The sequence below is a fragment of the Crinia signifera genome, chromosome 1 (assembly GCF_055691185.1).
Source record: "Crinia signifera chromosome 1, ASM5569118v1, whole genome shotgun sequence".
NCBI classification, from domain to species: Eukaryota; Metazoa; Chordata; class Amphibia; order Anura; family Myobatrachidae; genus Crinia; species Crinia signifera.
Window position 1 is genome coordinate 477,436,797 of NC_139217.1, and position 21,639 is coordinate 477,458,435.

At 44.2% G+C, this 21,639-nt stretch overlaps 1 protein-coding gene across 1 annotated transcript in view; it reads left to right on the top strand.

Moving 5' to 3' along the window:
• Positions 1 to 21,639, top strand: part of LOC146019912 (early activation antigen CD69-like) — a 115,746-nt gene that overhangs the window by 80,104 nt on the left and 14,003 nt on the right. The window contains exons 6-7 of the mRNA XM_083152568.1: positions 3,048 to 3,101; positions 6,372 to 6,523. Coding sequence (XP_083008694.1) covers positions 3,048 to 3,101; positions 6,372 to 6,523 — 206 coding nt within the window. The remainder of the gene's footprint in view (positions 1 to 3,047; positions 3,102 to 6,371; positions 6,524 to 21,639) is intronic.

Genomic DNA, 21,639 nt, shown 5'->3' on the forward strand with positions numbered 1-21,639 from the left:
GCCCTGGGTCTCTTGGAGGTAGGGCTTGGGATGGCCCTCCTAAAGGGATGGAACCAGTGTTGTGCATGCCCACTTCTTGGTCTGAGGCTGAGGATCTGTCATCCCGGGAGGAGTCACTGTCAAGAAATCTCCTATTTCGGGGTATGAACTTGCGTCTGGACAGTGGCCGTGAATTAGGGGCTCCCCCTGTAAGCCATGGGTAGATAGCATGCTTCTGGTAGTCGTCATTGACCTTTTTCTTTTTATATAGTATAAGCTCTTTCTTATATTTATCCATTTGGCTGTTAAGTTTTTCCAGCCAGCTCGTGGCAGGGTCTGCCGTCAGCTGCTCTTTGTGTAGGGCCTCAAAGGTATTGACTTTATCTCTTATGACCTTGAGCTCCCTTGACACCTCCTCTATGACGGCGACCATAAGGTCAAAGGAGCATTTATTAAGAATTGACGTCCAGGTCTTGCAGAACGGAATGTAGTATCTCCCTATTGTGGGCAAGTTTTTAACCCGAAAGCCGCGTGGAATTTTATTTTCTCGGATATATTCCGACAATGTTACCCCATGGTAATAGAAGTCTGTCTCTTTACGTTTTAGCTTTGCCCATTCCTGGTATAGGTATGCATGATCAGGAGTCTCACTGGGGCAGGGGAATTCATCTGTAAATAAAAGTCTGTCGTAATCGCTATCGGAGTAGCTGAACGTTGCTCCATGCGATAATTCAACCCGACTCTGTGAGTGGGCTATATTAGTAGCCAGCATGGGCTCAGGTTCCACTTGACTCATGGCTGGATAAATGCCGGCAGGCCGATGTAAATGCTTAAGCTGCAAATGCAGTCGACACAAAGTGCAGTGCAAAAAAGTGCAGTGCATAGAAAGTGCAGTGCTTTTTTGAGAAAGTGCAGTGCAATAAAAGAAGGTATACAAAACAGTGACTGGTGGCTCTGTGTGCTGATTACAGACTAGCACACTAAAGGTTCCCAGGGTTCACAGCTCGACTTAGGTAATATCTTATATATTTGGCTACATCTGTCACTCAAAGTGTGTGAGTGTGTGTATAACAGGAGGGACACATTGCTCTGTTTCTGGACTTCTCCCTTAATTAATGATTGCCAGCACCTGTGTTGAAGCACCTTTCTAATCAATTAATAACATGTGTGAAACAGGTGATGGCAATCATACATTATGAGGGAAGTCCAGAAACATAGCAATGTGTCCTCCTGGAGAGGGGCATGCTGGGAGGTATGTGACTGACTCACATGACAGAGAACCAGCCCAGTGAGCCCACAGTGCCAGACATCCTCTGCCTCCCCATGTTGCCCAGCAAAGACACTGCACCAGGTGAGTGCCCCCGCCGCCCCACCCACGATTCGCGCCCCCCCCCCCCCCGTGACCCCCCTCCCGCGATTCGCGGCACCCCCCCACGACACCACCCCCCACCCCCCCGCGCGATTTGCGGCAAAACACCGCCCCCCTCCCGCGACTAGCAGCACCCCCGCCGCTATTCACGGCACCCCCGCGACCCTCCCGCGATTCGCGGCAAACCCCCCCCCTCCCCATGGCTATGGTCGACAATGAAAAAGGTTGACATGAGATTTTGAGATTTATTTTTCATTTTTTGAATGTTCTCATATTCATTCTCATGTGTCGACATGGACACCAATGAAATGCCACACTTATGTCAACATTTACATGTGTTGACCTTTCTGTGTTGATTTTTTCTTGTGGCGATTCGCGGCACCCCCCCCCGCGATTCACGGCACCCCCCCTGCAACCACCCCCTCCCGTGATTCGCGGCACCACCCCACCCTGTTTACCCCCCCTCCTGCGATTCGCGGCAACCCCCCGTGCCCTCCCTCCTGCGATTCGCGGCAACCCCCCTGCCCCCGCGACCCCCCCTCCTGCAATTCGCTGCAACCCCCCGCGCCCCCCCCTCCCGCGATTCGCGGCACCCACCCCCCAACCCCCGTGACCCCCCCCTCCCATAATTCACGGCACCCCCCGCGACCCGCCCTCCCGCAATTCGCAACCCCCCCTTGCGCGATTCACGCCCCACTCCTGCGCTTTGCGGACCCCCGCCCTCTCCCGAGATTCACCGACACCAGCGCCCCCCTCCCGCAATTCTGCCCCCTCCCTCGATTCACGGCACCCCCCGCACCCCTCCCACAATTCACGGCACCCCTAAGCCCCTCTTTAGTCCCCCATATGCCCACACACCCCTATCACTACCCAGCTTCCTGCTCTCCTGAACAATAACTTCCACCACTGGGGAGTTGCTGACGCTGTGTTGCCCACATGCCCCTATCATGCCTCATAGCCCAGCCTCCTGCTCTCATGGACACTAACTCCCACCCAGTAGGAGGAGACACTGACTCAGGGCCACCATCCTGTACTCCTGTACTGCCACACTGGACCCTCACCCACTGGTAGAAGCTGCACTGTGTCTCCCACCCTCCTCTTTAGTCCCCCTTATGCCCACACACCCCTATCACTACCCAGCCTCCTGTTTTCCTGTGTCGTGACCTCCGCCAGTGGGGAGCCGCCAACTCAAAAACACCCTACTATACTATTGCACACACACACCTAAACAACATGCACACACAGCCCCCCCCCCACACCCACAAATGTCACAGTACCATCCACACTATCAATGTACATCTTACTCTGTAACCGCTTTTTAATTACACAAAACAATACACACCCCCTTCCAAATCATATGCTCTCTATTTAACACATTTCACCTATAACTCAAGTTGCAATACAGGCATCTTTCATACAATTCTAACCATATTTATCACAATACAAACGTTCACAAATTAAGGGGGCGCAGCCCCTGACGACGGTGTGAAGATGAATCACCTAGTATATATATGTATAAATATTATATATAAAATGGGAATTCTATTGAAGATGGGATGTTGTCAATAGCAACCAATCAGATATGACTTCTTATTTATTTAGCACCTTCTAAAATATAATAGATCTGGTTGCCTATAGCAACATCCCATTTTAGTAAATGTACAGTAAGTATCTGTTCTCACCTTGTAATCCTCTCCAGGCAGAAGCAAAGTGGAAGCGCCCTGTAATGGATCAGAAGCATGTCAATCTGCAGGTAACATGTGTGTAAACAGTCATGTGACATGTACATGCTAAGAGCCATGTGCTGAAGTGACCCGTTTTGAATTTTGACAAGGTGCCTTGGAACCAGACAGAAAGCTGTTATCATGTTATTACCTTAAGTATCATCCTCAATGTATTAATCATAAGATCAGAGGTGTAGCACCAGGAGCATGTTAGCGATACAGCGCACTCCAATGTTGGGTTAAATTAAAGGGGAACACCAATGTCAGATATGTCAACCCAAGGCAGCTCCGGCCGCGACTGGGGTTCACTTTGGACACATGGGTCCTATATATAAGGTCACTGCCACCAATGCAAGTTGAAGAACGCTTGCATACGTCCGGATACACAATACAATATATAAAAAGGATGTAGTGAAAACCGCCCTTTCGGCTAAGAACACAAAATCCAGAACTGGAATTATGTATTATCTATTCCAAGAAATACTTCAGAGTTTAATGATAAAAATGGTTACAAAGATGATGACAAAGATTTTAAAAGTACACATAGAAGAAATACAACTCAAACAAAATACAAGGGGTTGAAAAATGACAGAACTGTATCTTACAAACAAGTACTGATTCTGTAGTGAGGGGATTTCACATGAAACATCGGGTCACTTTTAGCCAGCGTGCTGATCCCCAAAGAAATACCAACTTGCTATAGAGAGAGATGTGCTATTATACCTGCAGATCCTCTCATCCCTCCCACCTTTGGGATTTTGACCATTTCCCTGCTGGACACTAATGAATGTCCCTAAATAATTGATCCTCTTACATGAAGAATTAGTCTGCTGCTTTTAAGTGATTTGTACACATCCTTATCCAGTGGGATGCAACAGACAGGCCCCAAGTCTGATAAGAGATCTGTACTGGAGGGGGGAGAACACCTTTCACCTCTTGTCTGGACACTGTTGATCTAACCCCCAATCTGATTTATGCAGAGTCTCAGACCCTAACTTCAGAGTACTCTACAGATTGTTACTCTGAGGGATTACAGAACCAACTTCCCTGGGTCACCAACAGTTCACCAGTACAGAAGAAATACATTGATAGCACGCATAATAATAACAGGTAAAATGATTTATTTGATCCATCACGTGATCAGATCGTGACAACCAATAAATACTAGGGACAGTATTCCAGGGCGTGGCTAGAATTTGTTGGCTCCATAGCAAAACCTTGTATACTCCCCCTCCAACCTTCCTGCTGGATGAGAAAAAAAGTGACCAGAGTGATTGATAAAAAGGATGTTAAGGAGAAAGAGCGAGAGAGAGTGACAGCAACATTGAGAGAGATGAAGAGATAGAGAGAGTCAGTGAGAGATGTAGGGGGATGGTGGGAGTAACAAGTACAGGGAGAGTGACAGCTGCAGGGAGAGAGGGTGAGAAAACATCAGGAAGAGAGAGCATCAGGGAGAGAGAGGGAAAGAGAATAAGGGAGAGATAATGGGAGTGAGAGCATCAGGGAGAGAGAGGAAAAGAGAGTCAGGGAAAGAGAGGGAGGGAGAGAGTGTCATGGAGAGTGACAGTGTCAGGGAGAGAGTGTGGCAGAGTCAAGGAGATAGAGAGAGTCAGGGAGAGAGGGAGGGGAGAAAGGGGGGATTGACAGGGATAGGGGAAGGTAAAAAGAGTGACAGTGTCAGGGAGAAAGTATCACTGAGAGAGTGTTTGAGAGAGCATCATGGAGAGTGACAGAATTAAGGAGAGAGCATCAGGGAGAAAACGTAAGGTAACGTGACAGAGCCAGGGAGAAAGAGCATCAGGGAGACAGAGTGACAGACTTAGGTAGAGGAAGTGAAAGAGATTCAGGGAGGGAGGGAGAGCATCAGGGAGAGAGACCGTGTCAGGGATGGAGGGAAGAGAGTGGGAGCGAGAGCATCAGGGAAAGTGACAGCATCAGGTAAAGAGAGTGACAATGTCAGGGACAGAGGGAGGTTTAGAAAGTAGGCGTGACAGAATTAGGTAGAGAACGGAAGGGGAAAAGAGTGACAGTTTCAGGAGGATGGCATCACTGAGAGAGAGTGAGTCAGAGGGTGTAAGGGAGAGTGACAGCTTCAAGGAAAGAGCATCAGGAAAGGAGTGGGAAAGAGTCAGGGACAGAGAAAGGGAGGGAGAGACAGTGACAGCAACATGGAGAGAGAAAAAAAGTCAGAGAGAAATGTAGGGGGAGAGAGTGGGAGCGAGAGAAACAAGAAAAGAGCACCAGCATCAGGGAGAAAGAGGGAGAGAAACCATCAGGAAAAGAGAGTCAGGGAGCAAGGGAAAGAGAGTAAAAGAGAGAGCATCAGGGAAATAGAGTGACAGAGTTAGGGATGGGGAAACAGTGTCTGGGAGAGAGGGAGAGAGTGGGAGAGAAGGCATCAGGGAAAGAGAGTGACAGAGTTAGGGAGGGGGAAACTGTGTCTGGGAGAGAGGTAGAGCAAATTCTATGAGCAGGTCTGAATCCGCATCAGTTTGTCTGGCTTTTTGCCATCCGAGAGAAACCAGATTGTGTGAAATAACCCTTAATGCGCTGCTTACGGCATACAGTAAGAGCAATTTTCATCTTTGCTCCTTTGGTCATGGCTAGCCATGGCTATTCTATTGTTCTCAGCTGCAATACAATACGTATTGCAGCTGAGAACAATAAAATAGCCATGGCTAGCCATGGCCAAAGGAGCAAAGATGAAACTTGCTCCTACTGTACCTATGGGCCGACCACCCAACAATAAGGGCAGCAGCCTAGTGGGTAAATAACCTGCGGCTGGGTCTTCTGGGATTGATGGTATGGAGTAACTCTGTAATGATGCTCTACACCACATGGCGAAATCCCCCAACCGCAGCTTCCCGGGGGGCTGGTGTGGTGGGAAAGGGGTGATCCTGCCAGACCCTCCACAGTACTGTGGGCGTGGCACATGTGACCATATCATTGCTGCCCACAATGATGCAGGGGGAGGGAGAGTTGCAGGGGACTTTCCCACCTTTCAAGGGCCTGATTTTCAGGATCCTCCCAGCAAGTACGGGGTAAGGTTATTAGCAGAGAGGATAGAGAGCAATCACAGAAGTGCCCTCATACACCTTTCCCTCTAAGGAATCCTTAGTGTCGCTTAGACGCGCCACCAAGAGTACTGTTCAGATGAATTCATAATTTTATTTACAAGGCAAAACTGACCAGGTGCAGACTTGAGCAAACCCCGAGCCTGAGGCCACTTGGGGGCTCTTACATGTACCCCGTTATATCTGTATGACTGTAGTGATCATCTCCTATGTACTATGTTACAGGAGGCTGCTATTCCCCATGTCCGGATAACTGGATCCTTGTTGATAAAAAATGTTATTTCTTCTCCGAAAACAAGAAAAACCACGAGGACAGCAAGAAAAACTGTGCGGAGAGCAGATCCCGGCTGGCCATGGTGAAGGAGGGGGTCATACTGGTGAGTCTGGGGTCACTGGGGTCTGACATCGGGGGGGCTTAATAAGTGAGTATAACATGTATAACAGTCCATGTATATAACAGTATAAGGACGTACTAAGTATTACCTGTATAACAGTCCATGTATATGACAGTATAAGGATGTACTAAGTATTACCTGTATCACAGTCCATGTATATAACAGTATAAGGAGGTACTAAGTATTACCTGTATAACAGTCCATGTATATAACAGTATAAGGACGTACTAAGTATTACCTGTATAACAGTCCATGTCTATAACAGTATAAGGACGTACTAAGTATTACCTGTATAACAGTCCATGTATATAACAGTACAAGGACGTACTAAGTATTATCTGTATAACAGTCCATGTATATAACAGTATAAGGACGTACTAAGTATTACCTGTATAACAGTCCATGTATATCACAGTACAAGGATGTACTAAGTATTACCTGTATAACACCCCATGTATATAACAGTATAAGGACGTACTAAGTATTACCTGTATAACAGTCCATGTATATAACAGTATAAGGACGTACTAAGTGTTACCTGTATAACAGTCCATGTATATAACAGTATAAGGACGTACTAAGTATTACCTGTATCACAGTCCATGTATATAACAGTATAAGGACGTACTAAGTATTACCTGTATAACAGTCCATGTATATAACAGTATAAGGACGTACTAAGTATTACCTGTATAACAGTCCATGTATATAATAGTATAAGGACGTACTAAGTATTACCTGTATAACAGTCCATGTATATAACAGTATCAGGACGTACGAAGTATTACCTGTATAACAGTCCATGTATATGACAGTATAAGGACGTGCTAAGTATTACCAGTGCAGGGGGGCAGCGCGAGAGAAATCTTGGACACGGAAGTGGGAGGAGGTGATTAGGTGAGAGGTCAGTCGGCGGTCAGCAATGGAGCGAAGAGGACGGGAGGGAGTGTGGATAGAGATCAGTGAAGAGAGGTAGGGAGCTGTGGAGGAGGAGAGAGCCTTGTAGGTGGTGGTGAGGAGTTTAAAGAGAACTCGGAAAGGAATGGGGAGCCAGTGAAGAGATAAACAGAGGGGGGAGGCGGAGGTAGAGCGGCGGGAGAGGAAGATGAGCCTAGCAGCAGCGTTAAGAATGGATTGGAGAGATGCGAGGCAGGTGAGAGGTAGCCCAGAGAGAAGGATGTTGCAGTAGTCAAGGCGGGAGATGACAAGAGAGTGAATGAGAATTTTGGTCGCGTCAGTGGAGAGGAATGGTCTGATGCGTGAGATGTTGCGTAGGTGAAAGCGGCAAGACTGTGAGAGAGCACAAATGTGGGGGGTGAAAGAGAGGGAGGAGTCAATGATGACACCGAGGCAGCGCGTTTGGTCGGTGGACGTGATCTCGGTTTCACCAATGCTGATGGAGATAGTGGGAGAAGAGGGGATGTTTGGGGGATGGAAGATTAGAAGTTCAGTTTTAGCCATGTTTAGTTTCAGGAAGCGTTGGGTCATCCAGGCTGAGATGGCCGTGAGGCATTCGGAGACCTTGGACAGGAGTGATGGGGATAAGTCGGGAGAGGAGAGATAGATTAGGGTATCATCAGCATAAAGGTGGTAATGAAAACCATAGGAGCTGATGAGGGTGCCCAGAGAGGTGGTGTAGAGGGAGAAGAGGAGAGGGCCAAGGACTGACCCTTGGGGAACACCGACTGGCTGGGGGGTAGTAGGAGAGGAGGAGTTCGGAGTGGAGACGGAGAAGGAGCGATCGGAGAGGTATGAGGTGAACCAGGAGAAGACCGTGCCAGTGATGCCAACAGTCCACGTATATAACAGTATAAGGAGGTACTAAGCATTACCTGTATAACAGTCCACGTATATAACAGTATAAGGACGTACTAAGTATTACCTGTATAACAGTCCATGTATATAACAGTATAAGGACGTACTAAGTATTACCTGTATAACAGTCCATGTATATCACAGTACAAGGATGTACTAAGTATTACCTGTATAACACCCCATGTATATAACAGTATAAGGACGTACTAAGTATTACCTGTATAACAGTCCATGTATATAACAGTATAAGGACGTACTAAGTGTTACCTGTATAACAGTCCATGTATATAACAGTATAAGGACGTACTAAGTATTACCTGTATCACAGTCCATGTATATAACAGTATAAGGACGTACTAAGTATTACCTGTATAACAGTCCATGTATATAACAGTATAAGGACGTACTAAGTATTACCTGTATAACAGTCCATGTATATAATAGTATAAGGACGTACTAAGTATTACCTGTATAACAGTCCATGTATATAACAGTATCAGGACGTACTAAGTATTACCTGTATAACAGTCCATGTATATGACAGTATAAGGACGTGCTAAGTATTACCAGTGCAGGGGGGCAGCGCGAGAGAAATCTTGGACACGGGAGTGGGAGGAGGTGATTAGGTGAGAGGTCAGTCGGCGGTCAGCGATGGAGCGAAGAGGACGGGAGGGAGTGTGGATAGAGATCAGTGAAGAGAGGTAGGGAGCTGTGGAGGAGGAGAGAGCCTTGTAGGTGGTGGTGAGGAGTTTAAAGAGAACTCGGAAAGGAATGGGGAGCCAGTGAAGAGATAAACAGAGGGGGGAGGTGGAGGTAGAGCGGCGGGAGAGGAAGATGAGCCTAGCAGCAGCGTTAAGAATGGATTGGAGAGGTGCGAGGCAGGTGAGAGGTAGCCCAGAGAGAAGGATGTTGCAGTAGTCAAGGCAGGAGATGACAAGAGAGTGAATGAGAATTTTGGTCGCGTCAGTGGAGAGGAATGGTCTGATGCGTGAGATGTTGCGTAGGTGAAAGCGGCAAGACTGTGAGAGAGCACAAATGTGGGGGGTGAAAGAGAGGGAGGAGTCAATGATGACACCGAGGCAGCGCGTTTGGTCGGTGGACGTGATCTCGGTTTCACCAATGCTGATGGAGATAGTGGGAGAAGAGGGGATGTTTGGGGGATGGAAGATTAGAAGTTCAGTTTTAGCCATGTTTAGTTTCAGGAAGCGTTGGGTCATCCAGGCTGAGATGGCCGTGAGGCATTCGGAGACCTTGGACAGGAGTGATGGGGATAAGTCGGGAGAGGAGAGATAGATTAGGGTATCATCAGCATAAAGGTGGTAATGAAAACCATAGGAGCTGATGAGGGTGCCCAGAGAGGTGGTGTAGAGGGAGAAGAGGAGAGGGCCAAGGACTGACCCTTGGGGAACACCGACTGGCTGGGGGGTAGTAGGAGAGGAGGAGTTCGGAGTGGAGACGGAGAAGGAGCGATCGGAGAGGTATGAGGTGAACCAGGAGAAGACCGTGCCAGTGATGCCAACAGTCCACGTATATAACAGTATAAGGAGGTACTAAGCATTACCTGTATAACAGTCCACGTATATAACAGTATAAGGACGTACTAAGTATTACCTGTATAACAGTCCATGTATATAACAGTATTAGGACGTACTAAGTATTACCTGTATAACAGTCCATGTATATAACAGTATAAGGACGTACTAAGTATTACCTGTATAACAGTCCATGTATATAACAGTACAAGGACGTACTAAGTATTACCTGTATAACAGTCCATGTATATAACAGTATAAGGACGTACTAAGTATTACCTGTATAACAGTCCATGTATATAACAGTATAAGGACGTACTAAGTATTACATGTATAACAGTCCATGTATATAACAGTATAAGGACGTACTAAGTATTACCTGTATAACAGTCCATGTATATAACAGTATAAGGACGTACTAAGTATTACCTGTATAACAGTCCATGTATATAACAGTATAAGGACGTACTAAGTATTACCTGTATAACAGTCCATGTATATAACAGTATAAGGACGTACTAAGTATTACCTGTATAACAGTCCATGTATATAACAGTATAAGGACGTACTAAGTATTACCTGTATCACAGTCCATGTATATAACAGTACAAGGACGTACTAAGTATTACTTGTATAACAGTCCATGTATATCACAGTACAAGGATGTACTAAGTATTACCTGTATAACAGTCCATGTATATAACAGTATAAGGACGAACTAAGTATTACCAGTATAACAGTCCATTTATATAACAGTATAAGTACGTACTAAGTATTACCTGTTTTACAGTTCATGTATATAACCGTATATGGACGTACTAAGTATTACCTGTATAACAGTCCATGTATATAACAGTATAAGGACGTACTAAGTATTACCTGTATCACAGTCCATGTATATAACAGTATAAGGACGTACTAAGTATTACCTTTATAACAGTCCATGTATATAACAGTATATGGACGTACTAAGTATTACCTGTATCACAGTCCATGTATATAACAGTATAAGGACGTACTAAGTATTACCTGTATAACAGTCCATGTATATAACAGTATAAGGACGTACTAAGTATTACCTGTATAACAGTCTATGTATATCACAGTATAAGGACGTACTAAGTATTACCTGTATAACAGTCCATGTATATAACAGTATAAGGACGTACTAAGTATTACCTGTATAACAGTCCATGTATATAACAGTATAAGTACGTACTAAGTATTACCTGTATAACAGTCCATGTATATAACAGTATAAGGACGTACTAAGTATTACCTGTATAACAGTCCATGTATTTAACAGTATAAGGACGTACTCAGTATTACCTGTATAACAGTCCATGTATATAACAGTATAAGGACGTACTCAGTATTACCTGTATAACAGTCCATGTATATAACAGTATCAGGACGTACTAAGTATTACCTGTATAACAGTCCATGTATATAACAGTATAAGGACGTACTAAGTATTACCTGTATAACAGTCCATGTATATAACAGTATCAGGACGTACTAAGTATTACCTGTATAACAGTCCATGTATATAACAGTATAAGGACGTACAGGTTGAGTATCCCTTATCCAAAATGCTCGGGACCAGGAGAATTTTGGATAACGGATTATTCCGTATTTCGGAATATTTTAATATTTCAATGATGTATTTTGAAGTATCTTGCATTTATGCTGTATAAACACATAATATACACACAAATATATTTTATTACCACATAAAATACACACAAATATATTTTAATTGTTCAAAAAACAAGGTTTCAAAATGTGAAACAAAATTTGTGTACTATTTCAGGACTGAATTTGAATGCCAAGCAATCATTGTCTTGCACATATATAGTGCCAGTTACATATCATGTCCCCAGTGATGCTGTTACAAATGTCCCCAGTGAGTTTTTAGCAAAAAAAATAATTTTTTTCACTTTCTGGAAAGTCCGTATTTCTGAATAATTTGGATAACGGATATTCGGATACGGGATACTCGACCTGTACTAAGTATTACCTGTATAACAGTCCATGTATATAACAGTATAAGGACGTACTAAGTATTATCTGTATAACAGCCCATGTATATAACAGTATGAGGACGTACTAAGTATTACCTGTATAACAGTCCATGTATATGACAGTATAAGGACGTACTAAGTATTACCTGTATAACAGTCCATGTATATGACAGTATAAGGACGTACTAAGTATTACCTGTATAACAGTCCATGTATATCACAGTACAAGGACGTACTAAGTATTACCTGTATAACAGCCCATGTATATAACAGTATAAGGAGGTGCTAAGTATTACATGTATAACAGTCCATGTATATAACAGTATAAGGACGTACTGAGTATTACCTGTATAACTGTCCATGTATATAACGGTATAAGGACGTACTAAGTAATACCTGTATAACAGTCCATGTATATAACAGTATAAGGACGTACTAAGTATTACCTGTATAACAGTCCATGTATATAATAGTATAAGGACGTACTAAGTATTACCTGTATAACAGTCCATGTATATAATAGTATAAGGACGTACTAAGTATTACCTGTATAACAGTCCATGTATATAACAGTATAAGGACGTACTAAGTATTACCTGTATAACAGTCATGTATATAACAGTATAAGGACGTACTAAGTATTACCTGTATCACAGTCCATGTATATCACAGTATAAGGACGTGCTAAGTATTACCTGTATAACAGTCCATGTATATAACAGTATAAGGACGTACTAAGTATTACCTGTATAACAGTCCATGTATATAATAGTATAAGGACGTACTAAGTATTACCTGTATAACAGTCCATGTATATAACAGTATCAGGACATACGAAGTATTACCTGTATAACAGTCCATGTATATGACAGTATAAGGACGTGCTAAGTATTACCTGTATAACAGTCCATGTATATAACAGTATAAGGGTGTACTAAGTATTACCTGTATAACAGTCCATGTATATAACAGTATAAGGACGTACTAAGTATTACCTGTATAACAGTCCATGTATATAACAGTATAAGAAGGTACTAAGTATTACCTGTATAACAGTCCATGTATATAACAGTATAAGGACGTACTAAGTATTACCTGTATAACAGTCCATGTATATAACAGTATAAGGACGTACTAAGTATTACCTGTATCACAGTCCATGTATATAACAGTATAAGGACGTACTAAGTATTACCTGTATCACAGCCCATGTATATAACGGTATAAGGACGTACTAAGTATTACCTGTATAACAGTCCATGTATATAACAGTATAAGGACGTACTAAGTATTACCTGTATAACAGTCCATGTATATAACAGTATAAGGACGTACTAAGTATTACCTGTATAACAGTCCATGTATATAACAGTATAAGGACGTACTTAGTATTACCTGTATAACAGTCCATGTATATAACAGTATTAGGACGTACTAAGTATTACCTGTATAACAGTCCATGTATATAACAGTATAAGGACGTACTAAGTATTACCTGTATAACAGTCCATGTATATAACAGTATAAGGACGCACTAAGTATTACCTGTATAACAGTCCATGTATATAACGGTATAAGGACGTACTAAGTATTACCTGTATCACAGTCCATGTATATAACAGTATAAGGACGTACTAAGTATTACCTGTATAACAGTACATGTATATAACAGTATAAGGACGTACTAAGTATTACCTGTATAACAGTCCATGTATATAACAGTATAAGGACGTACTAAGTATTACCTGTATAACAGTCCATGTATATAACAGTATAAGGACGTACTAAGTATTACCTGTATAACAGTCCATGTATATAACAGTATAAGGACGTACTTAGTATTACCTGTATAACAGTCCATGTATATAACAGTATTAGGACGTACTAAGTATTACCTGTATAACAGTCCATGTATATAACAGTATAAGGACGTACTAAGTATTACCTGTATCACAGTCCATGTATATAACAGTATAAGGACGTACTAAGTATTACCTGTATAACAGTCCATGTATATAACAGTATAAGGACGTACTAAGTATTACCTGTACAACAGTCCATGTATATAACAGTATAAGGACGTACTTAGTATTACCTGTATAACAGTCCATGTATATAACAGTATTAGGACGTACTAAGTATTACCTGTATAACAGTCCATGTATATAACAGTATAAGGACGTACTAAGTATTACCTGTACAACAGTCCATGTATATAACAGTATAAGGACGTACTTAGTATTACCTGTACAACAGTCCATGTATATAACAGTATAAGGACGTACTAAGTATTACCTGTATAACAGTCCATGTATATAACAGTATAAGGACGTACTAAGTATTACCTGTATCACAGTCCATGTATATAACAGTATAAGGACGTACTAAGTATTACCTGTATAACTGTCCATGTATATAACAGTATAAGGACGTACTAAGTATTACCTGTACAACAGTCCATGTATATAACAGTATAAGGAAAAAGAAGAAGTACAGCACTAAGGTTTAAACTGAAAGATGTAACCTACCACTTGTTTAAAAATATTTATATGACATTTATTAATTCATAAAATAAAACACATAGTGAATGAGAATTCTCACAATCATAAAAAAAACAATACTAAAATGTTAAAATACACTACATAGATTTTTAGAGATTTGTTCTATCCCCCACACTAATGGGTTGGCTCCACAAGATGAACAATCTATTATAATTCACTGCACCAGCACATGATAGTTACCAGTTGGAGACGGAGAGGTAATTGCCAGCACATGATAGTTACCAGTTGGAGACGGAGAGGTAATTGCCAGCACATGATAGTTACCAGTTGGAGACGGAGAGACAATTGCCAGCACATGATAGTTACCAGTTGGAGACGGAGAGGTAATTGCCAGCACATGATAGTTACCAGTTGGAGATGGAGAGGTAATTGCCACCACATGATAGTTACCAGTTGGAGACGGAGTGGTAATTGCCAGCACATGATAGTTACCAGTTGGAGACGGAGAGGTAATTGCCAGCACATGATATTAACCAGTTGGAGACGGAGAGGTAATTGCCAGCACATGATAGTAACCAGTTGGAGACGGAGAGGTAATTGCCAGCACATGATAGTTACCAGTTGGAGACGGAGAGGTAATTGCCAGCACATGATAGTTACAGATGGGGCAGGTCCCATCTTGGCAGGGGATGGCGCTGGCGTCGCCAGCCGCCATCCCCCGCCAGCGCCATGGCGATGGTGAGAAGGGGACGCGCGCGCACGAGAGGCGCGCGTGTCCCCTTCCGACGGCGCTTCCATCCGTTCCCCCGGGTCCCCGGCGGAAACCCGGGGTCCCCGCCGCCTGCCCGCATCCCCCCCTAACCCCCCCTAACCCTGTCCATCTCCCTGAGGCAGAGACGGACAGGGTTTCCGTTGCGCTGGCGACGGAGACTGAGACGCGCGTGCGCGTGAGACGCACGCGCGTCTCAGTGTATTCGCTGGCACGGCTGCTGGCGGGTCGCCAGGGCGGACATTCTGGCGATCCGCCAGCCAGGATGGGACCTGCCCCATCTGTACCAGTTGGAGACGGAGAGGTAATTGCCAGCACATGATAGTTACCAGTTGGAGACGGAGAGGTAATTGCCAGCACATGATAGTTACCAGTTGGAGACGGAGAGGTAATTGCCAGCACATGATAGTTACCAGTTGGAGACGGAGAGGTAATTGCCAGCACATGATAGTTACCAGTTGGAGACGGAGAGGTAATTGCCAGCACATGATAGTTACCAGTTGGAGACGGAGAGGTAATTGCCAGCACATGATAGTTACCAGTTGGAGATGGAGAGGTAATTGCCAGCACATGATAGTTACCAGTTGGAGACGGAGAGGTAATTGCCAGCACATGATAGTTACCAGTTGGAGACGGAGAGGTAATTGCCAGCACATGATAGTTACCAGTTGGAGACGGAGAGGTAATTGCCAGCACATGATAGTTACCAGTTAGAGACGGAGAGGTAATTGCCAGCACATGATAGTTACCAGTTGGAGACGGAGAGGTAATTGCCAGCACATGATAGTTACCAGTTGGAGACGGAGAGGTAATTGCCAGCACATGATAGTTACCAATTAAAAACGGAGAGGTAATTGCCAGCACATGATAGTTACCAGTTGGAGACGGAGAGGTAATTGCCAGCACATGATAGTTACCAGTTGGAGACGGAGAGGTAATTGCCAGCACATGATAGTTACCAGTTGGAGACGGAGAGGTAATTGCCAGCACATGATAGTTACCAGTTGGAGACGGAGAGGTAATTGCCAGCACATGATAGTTACCAGTTGCAGACGGAGAGGTAATTGCCAGCACATGATAGTTACCAGTTGGAGACGGAGAGGTAATTGCCAGCACATGATAGTTACCAGTTGGAGACGGAGAGGTAATTGCCAGCACATGATAGTTACCAGTTGGAGACGGAGAGGTAATTGCCAGCACATGATAGTTACCAGTTGGAGACGGAGAGGTAATTGCCAGCACATGATAGTTACCAGTTGCAGACGGAGAGGTAATTGCCAGCACATGATAGTTACCAGTTGGAGATGGAGAGGTAATTGCCAGCACATGATAGTTACCAGTTGGAGACGGAGAGGTAATTGCCAGCACATGATAGTTACCAGTTGGAGACGGAGAGGTAATTGCCAGCACATGATAGTTACCAGTTGCAGACGGAGAGGTAATTGCCAGCACATGATAGTTACCAGTTGGAGACGGAGAGGTAATTGCCAGCACATGATAGTTACCAGTTGGAGACGGAGAGGTAATTGCCAGCACATGATAGTTACCAGTTGGAGACGGAGAGGTAATTGCCAGCACATGATAGTTACCAGTTGGAGACGGAGAGGTAATTGCCAGCACATGATAGTTACCAGTTGGAGACGGAGAGGTAATTGCCAGCACATGATAGTTACCAGTTGGAGACGGAGAGGTAATTGCCAGCACATGATAGTTACCAGTTGGAGACGGAGTGGTAATTGCCAGCACATGATAGTTACCAGTTGGAGACGGAGAGGTAATTGCCAGCACATGATAGTTACCAGTTGGAGACGGAGAGGTAATTGCCAGCACATGATAGTTACTAGTTGGAGACGGAGAGGTAATTGCCAGCACATGATAGTTACCAGTTAGAGACGGAGAGGTAATTGCCAGCACATGATAGTTACCAGTTGGAGATGGAGAGGTAATTGCCAGCACATGATAGTTACCAGTTGGAGACGGAGAGGTAATTGGGGTCTCCTTATGAAATGGCTGTATTAGTTTGGATGAAGTCCCGGATAATTGCCCAGTGAGTCCAGGTGTTCAGAGCATAGTGATTGTAGGCAGTCCTTTTGGTATCAGTATACCCAGCACGACACTGCTGAAGCTGCTGAATATTCATAGTCCTGGTAATGAGTAAACTGGTCCGGAATAAAGTGCAAAGTCAGGTGCAGATTGGTATTGTGCAAAATCGCAGGAAGGAGTCTTGTGGAGAAAGTGCTCAACGCGTTTCAACGTGATCTCACGTCTTCATCAGGAGCTGGAGTATGGAGAGTGTCTAGGGAACCTCCATATATACCCTGGATTGATTATACCAGTAATTGCAGGTGTGGAGACCCAATTTATTGTTTATGTTAAATACACAATAAAACAGATCATAAAAAGCTTAACATGATGCCAGTGGTAGGTATGCACAGGGGGGCTGTAAAGCAGAGTATTAATATACATAATCAGCATAAAAAACATATAAAACAGGGTTCTGTCATGTGACCAGGACTTATCACATGATCCCGGAAGTATTGTCCCGAGTATATGTCTTATACCCCTTTTACAACAAAAACCCTGGTCAGACCCTGATATATATATACAGTATATATAGAGAGAGAGAGAACGAGTGGATGGCACTCCAATTGATGAGCAGGAAATGGCCGGGGTGCTTCGCTCAAATGGTATAGACAGAGAGGGGAACGGGCGGCACACGCTCGGACATGCTAAGAAGGATAACAGACACTGGGTGCTGTTAGCAACATTTCGGGGTTTATTCCTTTGTCAAGCTAACAACAAGAAGCAAGAGAAACACTCACATAAATACCTGCACGCCAGAGCTGGACTCCATTAAACTGCTCCTGCAGCTTGATCGTCACCGCTCTGCACATCCTGGAGAGCGTCACATCCGGTCAGCTTTCACAGATCTGGACGCATTCCAGGAGGCACCAAGCGTTGTGCGTTGCTAGGCGACTTAAGCTGTTGGGGTCGCTGTAGTCAGCTTACTGAAACACAAAAACACACAATTTACATATAGCACCAAAAGTGAAAAAATATATACACATGAGTATGGAATAAAGAACACAGGGAAGTAGCGGGGCACTAAAGGGAACAAAAGTGTGAGAACAATAGTAGCTGATATGAATAATGCTAATAAGAAATGGTATAAGTATACAATATGGGTCTCAAGCTAGTGGGACACCAAAAGTTTAAAGAAACATGTTAAAGGACAGCTGCTCGTTAAGGCCCCTGGGGTTCACAGTGTCCAATCTAAAGATCCATTGGGCCTCCAAGCGTAGCAATTTGTTGTTTCGATCGCCCCCACGTAAATCTGGGGGGACATGGTCGATGATAACATATTTCAAGTTGGCAAGGCTATGTTTAGCCAGTGCAAAATGTTTTGCGACAGGTTGGTCATTGGCTCTGTTGTTAAGGGCCGCTTTAATAGCAGTGCGATGGTTGGCAATTCGCTCCTTAAAAGTTCTGATCGTCTTGCGGACGTAGCATAAGCCGCAAGGGCAAGTAATGAGGTAGACCACATAGGTACTGGTACATGAGAGTGCATACTTGATGGAAAACTGCTTGCCGGAGTGAGGATGGGAGAAGAACTTGGTGGTGGTCATGGCATTGCATGTTGTACAGCCTGTACAGCGATAGCACCCACCAGACTTCACTTGGGTGCCAGGGACAGTGCGGGTAGAGATGTCAGTTCTTACTACCCAGTCTCTAATATTCCTGCCACGGGTATAACAGGACATGAGGTCGGTGTTCCTCAAAGTTCGAAGGTCCTTGTCTTTTTTGAACCACAGGCCACAAAGATTTCGAGAGTGAAGTAATCTGCGTGTCTGCTGCATTGTATGACCTGACCCACCCCATGACGTCTTTCTTGTTGTCCCGGGTGCGTCTGTTGAGAGCTTCCATCTGTGAAGTCTTATCGACTTTGTCTCTCGCTGCAGATAAAATGTCATGGGGGTAACCTCTGGCTTTAAACTTGAGTTGCATTTTATCGAAGTCCTGTTTCAAGACCACCTCAGAGTTGGTGATCCTCTTGACTCTGAGCAACTGAGAAACGGGAAGCCCTTTGATCAATGCAGGAGGATGGTGGCTTTGTGCAAGCAAAAGTTTGTTCCGGTCGGTCTTTTTGGAATAAATGGCTGTGTTCAGAGCGTTGTTATCTACAGATAAACAGACATCTAGGTAGTTCACTGTCTCTGTGCTCATGGAAAAGGTGAATATAATCGGGCAGTCTTTGGAGTTGATACTGTCAATGGCTGAAACAAAGTCTTCTCGCGTCCCTGTCCAGAACAAGAGTACATCGTCGATGTATCTCGTGTAGAACGCAATTCTGCTGCTCAAATCAGAATTCAGGAACAAGTCTTGTTCAAGGGCGGCCATGTAGGCGTTTACGAATGACGGCGCAACCCGGAGAGCCCATCCAGAGCGTTGTAAAAAGAATTGCTTATTGAACAAGAAAAAGTTGCGTTGTAAAGGCAGCGTCAGTAAGGTTATGTACAATTCAATGGGTGGGCCTTGGTAATCAACATCAGCCAGCAATAGATCTTTGGTAGCCTGAATCCCTTCCACATGAGGGATGCTGGTATAGAGACTACATATATCAAGGGCGACCAACCAGGTGCCAACAGGTATTGGGCCAAAGGCTTGCAATTCGTGGAGGAGTGAGGTCGTGTCCTGCAGTTTTCTGGACCGCTGGTTGGAGAAAGTAGTCAAGAAAACTCGAGACGTTACTGTAAAGCGAGTTCCTGGCCGAGATAATTGGCCTCCCAGGAGGCAACTGAAGACGCTTATGAATCTTCGGCAAACAATATAATAGAGGAACTCTGGGCATGTCAATGGTCAAGTAATCTTTAACCGAAGTGGTGAGGAAATTAGAGGACACCGCCCACATCAGGATGGTGTCTAATTCTGTTTTGTAACACAACGTGGGATCATTTGGTAGCAAAGTATTGATGTCGTTATTGTTTAATTGGGAATAGACCTCGGTCTTGTAGTCGTTGATGTCCCATATCATGACTCCTCCCCCTTTATCAGCAGGGAGGATCATGATATCATCATATGATCTGAGGTCTTTGACTGCCTTCCAATCCTCTTTGGTGAACTTAGAGAACTTTCTCGACTGTTGTGTATCTTGTGTTGACAGGACTTTGGATTCCAGGACTTTAACAAAGCTCTGGATGGCTGTGTTACTAGAGGGTGGATCACATTTTGATTTCCTCTTAAATTGATCATAGACAGAGGAAGGATTAAGAAGATAAGTGTCAGTCTGCTTGCTGAAGAAATCTTTGAGGCGGAGATTTCTATGTAAGCGTGTCATCTCTATTTTCCAATTAAGAGGATTGAAAGCATTGGTGGGTACGAAATCCAAGCCTTTGTTCAGGACACTAATTTCAGAAGAGGATAGTGTATGATTCGAGATGTTGAAGGTTAGGTCCTCGGCTTGCGTCCTAGATTTTGAGATTCTACGACCTTGTCCACCTCTTCTGGGGGGGTCGTTGTCTCTTTCTCGAATTGCCCTTGTCCTGACCCCGGCAGGAGGGCGGTGAGAGTTTTTTGAGATCGCAGATCTTTGCCTGTGTCACTTGCAATGGAGTTCGAGTCAATAGAGGACTCTGCATCGGTGGTATTGCGAGGTCCCTTGCGACTGAATTTTCTGTCATTCCTTTGGGGTCGGTATGGGCCCGCTAACCATCTATAGACGCTCTGTTCGATGTAATCGCGGTTAACCTTGTTTTTTTTAACGCAATGAGGTCCTTCATGAAGGTATCCAATTGAGTGGATAATTTGTTAACCCAGTCCTGTCCTGGGTCATCCTTGAGTTTTTGCAGGTGTGTATGCTCCTATTCACTGATCTGCTTTTGGGTGACATTCATTTCTCATGCTGATTCATGAATCACGAGCGTCATTAGGTCAAATGAGCAATTGTTGAGAATTGCACACCTCTTGCGACAAAACTCATTGTTATAGCGTCTGATTGTGGGCGTGTTACGTACCCGAAATCCACGGGGGATTTTTTTTCCCTAAAATATTCTGAAAGGGTAACACCATGTAAAAGAAATTCAATCTCTTTCTTCTTCAATTTGAGGAGATTGTTGTAAATATCCTCAGGAGTCAGATCACCCTCCATCTCCAATCACCGTTCAGTAAAGAGAGCTGACGCAGCCTCATCTTCAGAGAAATTAAGTCTTTCCCCCAATGGAAGCGTGGGTCTCAGAAACATGTCCCCAGTATCCGATGCAAGGTTAGATTGGGACATGGTAGTGCTGACACTAGTCCTCTGTGCTTCTGCAGAGAATGTACCCAGGAAGAAAAGGGTTAAAAATTAAAAACCGTGGTGACGTCTTTGTCTGTACTTGGATGTGTTCAAAACTTGTTGCAGGGAAAGTATTTCTGCAGAAGCAGGGTTAGGGTGCACACTCCGGGAGACCAGCGAAAGCTG